The sequence below is a fragment of the Gossypium raimondii genome, chromosome 5 (assembly GCF_025698545.1).
Source record: "Gossypium raimondii isolate GPD5lz chromosome 5, ASM2569854v1, whole genome shotgun sequence".
Lineage (NCBI taxonomy): Eukaryota > Viridiplantae > Streptophyta > Magnoliopsida > Malvales > Malvaceae > Gossypium > Gossypium raimondii.
The window spans coordinates 28,829,198-28,835,490 of record NC_068569.1 but is presented as its reverse complement, the minus strand read 5'-3'; the positions used below and the strand labels follow the sequence as shown (position 1 = coordinate 28,835,490).

At 34.3% G+C, this 6,293-nt stretch overlaps 1 protein-coding gene across 1 annotated transcript; it reads right to left on the bottom strand.

Annotated features, from left to right (window-relative positions):
• Positions 1 to 1,253: 1,253 nt before the first annotated feature.
• On the bottom strand, positions 1,254 to 5,312 carry LOC105771087 (probable pectate lyase 5). Its single transcript, XM_012592492.2, has 5 exons — positions 4,911 to 5,312; positions 3,979 to 4,659; positions 3,675 to 3,891; positions 3,110 to 3,315; positions 1,254 to 1,609 (listed from the first exon to the last, which is right to left on the bottom strand). Exons 1-5 carry the CDS (start codon positions 5,039 to 5,041, stop codon positions 1,342 to 1,344), a joined length of 1,503 nt encoding a protein of 500 aa, XP_012447946.1. The 5' UTR covers positions 5,042 to 5,312; the 3' UTR covers positions 1,254 to 1,341.
• Between the last annotated feature and the right edge of the window lie 981 nt (positions 5,313 to 6,293).

The window sequence follows — 6,293 nt, the reverse complement described above, 5'->3', positions numbered from 1 at the left end:
AAAAAATTCACGTCCTTTTTTTAATATTTTACTGTACTATTATAGGATACTTGTCAGCCTTTAACCTTGATTGTAGAGTCTAAAACTTCATTAATAATATATCAAATATTATTCCAAAATAAAATAAAAACTTGAAAAATAAAATAAAATGGATAATACCTTCAAATAATCTGAACTTGCATGATCTATAATTATAATTGGACTGGAAATACTAAACAATGAATCTTGTTATTGACTCATGCATCCTTGGCACAATAAAAAGCTAAGAGAAAAGAAAAAGAGATTCTAAAAAAGTAAAAATATCTACGAAGTGTAGGTTGTTAATACTTTCAAGCAATGAGACATCACACGTTAAAATCCACATTATTGTTATCCAAAAAAAAAAATCAATAGGGAAAAAGAAAGAAAGAAAAAAAAGGCTAATTTGAAGGAAAAGTGCAAAAAGTGGACCAAATGCACTAAATTTAATGTGGAATTTAACATCCACCTCAACCAACCACATCATTTTCATAATCCTCTTAAAACTTTATTCTGGTTTTTTTTTTCTATTGGTAAAAAAATATGGCAAATTGTATCTAAGGTAACTAAACTATTAGTAAATTTACAATTTGGTCATTCAACTTCAAAAAGTTACAAAGCGGTCATTAAACTATTTAAAACTTTTTAGTTAAGCCACTTGATTGTTAACATCGTTGTTGTATAGCCTTATTTGTTTGTACCACCTACACCAATCAAAAGATCTTGTTTCTCTTTTTTTCTATAGTTCAATTTTTATATGAAACAACTTTGAACGTCACAAATCAACGAACCAAAGTCCAAACAACTTTCTTCTTTGATCTTTGACACTGATTACCAAATCGGCTTGGATCTAAGATATGTTCTTCTACTTGTCGATGGGTATTCATCGACCGTATCGATTGTCGAATCGTCATTTAGAGCTAACATTTAGAGCTAACTAGCCAGACTTTTTCTTTAAAAAAAAAACTTAGCAACTCAATGACTTAAATAAAAACTTTTAAATAGTTCAATAACTTAAATGAAAATTTTCGAATAGTTCAGTGACCATTTTGTAACCTTTTGAAGTTGAGTAGCCAAAATGTAAATTTACCAATAGTTTAATTCCCTCGAGTGTAATTTACCCCAAAAAATATTATCAGTTGAATCAGTGGATAAAAAAGCATAATTTTTAACAGGTTACATCAATTTTAACCTATGCTATTTGTTTAGTGTTAGACAGGGACTAGGAACCAAACTAATCACAGAAATCTTTGATTTCTTATATAAAATTATAACTATTAACTATAATTTTGATTCCTTTTTTTCTTTCTTTCTTTTTAATTTCTATAACAATAATAATGATAGTAATGGTGGTAGCGCACCTTGGTTGGTAATAGAACACAAAATTAAAATAATTAAAAGAGACAAAAATGTTGAAGCCATTGATGTTAATGCTGGTGGGGTTGGCGATGGTGCTGCGCCGCTCCCAAATATCATTCCAAAGAAGTTGCCATCATCGGTGGGTCCTGCACTGCCAGTAGTGGTGGTGCCGGTGCCACTGGGCACGGTGTTGCCGGTGTACCCTGGATAGGTATAGCTCCCAGTCTCTTCGCTGTACATATAAATCAACACGCACATGCGAAAAAAAAAAGTCATACATCAAACTATAAGAGAAAAGGATTGCAAATGTTAAGACTAGTATAAATTTATTAGTCACAACATGAACATAACACAAATGGAAAATTAAAACACCATAATAAACAGGACATGAAGATTCAAATTTTTAAAAATCTTTATAAATAAGAACTATTAACGCGTCAAAACTTAGGGTTAAGTCCATGTAATAATAACTCTTGACAATGGTGGCTAAAACCCTTAAGAAATGACAAAACATTTGGAGGGATCTAATTAAAAATTTTAAAATATTTGAAAAGTTTAATGAGAAATTCTAAATAAAAAAATTGGGAGGGAAATTGGTTAAATATTGTAAGTGTGGGATAAAGATTCTTAAAAATTCATATCTAAATATGTAGCCGACAAGGAACCAAAGCAAAAAAAGGTTGTTAAAATAGCTAACATGGATGACATATAAGCAAGGGAAAGGAGCTATCACATTGGCAAACATGTATGAAGGAAGGCTGTCTTGAATTTATATGTATTTTTCCCCATTAATAAAGCAAATTGTCAATGTCTTATAGATCAACATCAGACGGTGAGGGGGCTCACGTTGATATACAGTTGGAAAGCAGATCAAAGAGAATATAAACTGACTCAGATGCTTCACCCCCACACCAACTTGAATGCCAAAAAGGATCACCTCTCCTATCTAGTTTAAAGCTAACCCTTTTTTCTTCTTCTTCTTTTCATACTTTTATCCATGTTTGCATCTTCGTGGTTTTTTGTTCCATACATTAAGGGTTTTTATATTCGACACATATTCAGATATTAGTATAGAATAGTAGTGTTACGTAAATTACTCTAGAAAAGGGAAGACCTATCATCCCATGCAAAGGCACATGGGGTAGGGCAAAAGAAATCGTTAGAAGGCTAATCTTTACACAGATTCTCATTATTTACTTGCAGTATCTAATGGGGGAAAGACTAAAAGATGGGGAATAAAGTAATTAATTATGGGATTTTGTTAATAAATGTTTTGAAAGCACTTTTTTAGATTTAATCTGTATAAGATTCGTTAGACAGTCTGCTTTTAGGGATTGATTAAGAATTATTTATTTATAGTTTAAGGGTGGGTTTGGTGCGGTGCGTTTAATTTATTTTCTGTTTTACGCTACAGTACTGTTATAATATTTAAACTCATCACCGTTGTTTTTACACTAACTGCGAATTAACGCATCCAACATCCAAATCCACCCTAAAATTTTCCCATCTAAAACAATAGAAAGTAATACCGTGAAGAAAATGAGCGATATCTATATCTTGTATTAATATTAGAATTTTGTTAATTAATACTTATGCATTCTTTATAGTTGAATATTCATTGTTCCAGCTTAGTTAGAAATTTGTCTATTTAATACCAAGCATTAAAATGAGGATGACAGTTAAGAAAGAGACGGGTAATACAGTTAAAAGCCTAATTAAATTGAAAAATTACCTAGACTCGCCGAAAACGCCGGCAGTGAAAGTGAGCTGCTGAATGAAGGCAGCGGATTTAGGCTGGATGCTGGAAGCTTTAGCGTATTGAGGACTTACGTCGGCACCGGAAGGCACAAAATAGGCTCCATTTACCATTAAATCCCCTTCTGTTCTCCAGTTCCAAGATGCCCATTCCCTCTCATCCGTGTCCACTCTCTTTGTCACCTGTTCACGACTTTGCCAAAAGAATGTAAAATGAAAGTCGAACAAATTACTGCTATAAATTAGGGTTCACAAATCTAAACACCCCACGCGCCGCCACAGAGAGTGGGGAACATGAGTGCTCCCCCACTTGTAGAAATACATCCATTTCTGCGAAGCACAAGTCAAAAAAGTATACTAGCCACCCACCAAGAATAATTAATCAATCATTTAATTAGCCTCCCTTTTCCCTAATTGGTCGACAAGAAAGAAAGAAGCAAAAACCATGCTTGAATTTATTTATTTATTTATTTATTTTAACTCGATGATCATGTCAATCAAAATCTGCGGTCATAATTTAAATATTAACAAGAGGGTTTTACCTCTTTAGCATTAGGGTCCACTGGTGCAGTATAACGATTCCCTTGACTGTTGATGGTAGGGTTAGCACTACCGCCGATGGCATACATTTCCCAAGCCGTGAAATCATTATTGACAACATGTATATACCCTAACCGGCATCTCGGCATTCTTTGCACCAATGCTTCTCCGAAGTGATTAAAAGCTATCGTCACCTGCATCCCTGAATCAGCCAAATGCCTACCAACACAACCAAAAATAGGGGGACTAAATTTTGAAAGTTCAAAAGAGTATAGGGACTGGAAGGAGAATTAGACCTTTTAATACCTGTCATCATGGCCTAAAAGCATTACTTCATTATGGTGAGAAAAATAATTGTTACTAATGGTAATTCCAGTGGAGCCCATTATAGCATCAATAAGACCGTCAGTGCAGTAACTAAGGGCGCAATGATCGATCCAGATTTTCTGGGAACTGAAAATGGAGATCCCATCACCGTCCGATCTTCCTCTCCATCCAACATGCGTCGGCGACGAAGCAATGTCGGCGTTCCCCGATGGTTTACAATGGTGAACGTGGATGTTATGTATAATAACATGGGAGACATACTGCAATGTTATACACCCATTCCCGGTGACATGAACGGTGACACCACGGCCGTCGACGGTTTTGAAAGAGTTGAAAATCAGCTCGTGCTTCAGCTTGATGACCATGTTGGTTGAGAAGATGATCCAGAGGGGTTCGTCTTGTATGACGGCGTGGCGGAGAGTGCCTGGTTTGGGATTAGCAACGTCGTTGTCGGAGGAATCCACGACAGTGTAGATTCTGCCGCCTTTTCCGCCGAGGGTTCCTTGCCCAAAACCTATAGAACAGTCAGCTAAGCGTTGGCGGTTGTTGTACCAGTTGGGATCGCACCGCCAGCAATCATCGATGGGGTTTCCGGTTAGGCATTGATCTTTTTGGCTTACAGATAGAGCTTGTCTTCTTGATATAGACACATTTAATCTCCTACAAAAGATTAAAACAAAGGTTTCGAGTAAAATGTAATGTAAATTTTACGGGAAACAGGGGAGAAATTTCTTCGAAAAACAAAAGCTAAATTTGGAAAGAAAATGATGATATTTTGTTTGCCATTATGAGAAGTTAAGACAATGGGACTACATGTTTTTCTAGTCAAAATCTTTGTCAGAGAAAATGGGATTTTCTTCTTCTTTTCCACACAGAATCATGCAAGAAAATGGTTGAATCAAAGGGCATACCTTTGAACATCATGAACAACAGATTCAGGGTGAGGATGTTGGTGAGGGAGGCTAAGATTGAAGGCAGCTCTACCAAATGAAGAGAATGGACCTAAAATACATATTAAGAGAATGCAGGTGAAAGGAAGCATCCTTGAAGAACAACAACAATGGAAGCTTTTCTTTTTCCTTGTTTTGTTTTGTAATGAAAAAGGTTCCTTATTTCAACAAATTATGTGTCTTTGATTTGCTTGCTATTCACCAGAAAAATAAAAAAAGAAGATAGGAAAATGTAAAACTTTGGACAACCAGAAGTGATTTAAATAATAAGTAATCTAAAATTCATGATGATAGACAAAGAATCTTTAAATCCCAATTATAAAAAAACCTTTATTTAATTTTCTTTCTTTTGAAATGCTTTATGTAATCAGAAAGTAGAAGAAAAAAGAAGGAAACTACGTTTACATTAAAAACCTCTTCAGTACACTCTCTGTTTTCCCCTGTTTTTTTCCCATCTTTTGCAGACTCTTATCAGTTTACATAAATTCTTGGCTTGTAGTCTAATTATTCTTAAAACATGAAATAATTAAACAAAATGATAAAAAGAAAGGCCAGAAAGGGTTAATTTATGAAGAAATTAGAAAGGGAAACAGGGGGCTCATCCAAAAAAAAAAAGAAGATAATGCAGAAAAGAAAACCTTTTTCTTCAATGGAAGGTAAAAGGTTATGTTTTGCCTTTGTTTGAGGATAGAGATTCTTTACTGCATGGATTCGTATATTTGTTCCTTATTTTACCCTATAAGCAAAGCAGCCTACCAGCAGTCAGCCGTAGGCACAATTTATAGGTCAAAGTCAGTGTTACAATGTAAATCGTAATCTGATAAAATGCCATACTTGTTTTTCCTACCAAAATACTAAACCAGCTATGAATAGCAGTATGGTGTTTGTTGTGATTAACAGATAAAAGAGAAACCTTTGTTGAAAAAGATTCAGGATTTAGATATGATTCAAAGATTCAAATATTGCGGCCTCCTTTGAGTAAAACTTTTATTAATCTTTCGGTTTGAGTGGAAGTTGGAGGCCTGGGTTTTGCATGGTGGTGAAAATCAACTGTGTGTTCTTCTTCATTCGACGCACATGAATTCAATCAACGTACATGAATTTTGCATGAATAATAGTGAGTAGGGGTAGAGCCAGTAGAAATTATAAAGCAAATGTCAAAGGGAATGTCGGAGTTTGGGTTTCAAACCACGTTTGTATGCTGAAGCAACTATATTTATCAAGGAAGATGAGAAATTTTTCAAAATATTTTTTCAGTTTTTTTTTTTTTAATTTTAGTTAATCAAAATCAAATCAAATAAAATTCAAATATCTTGATTTTTCTTAAAAAAATTATGTAAAAAT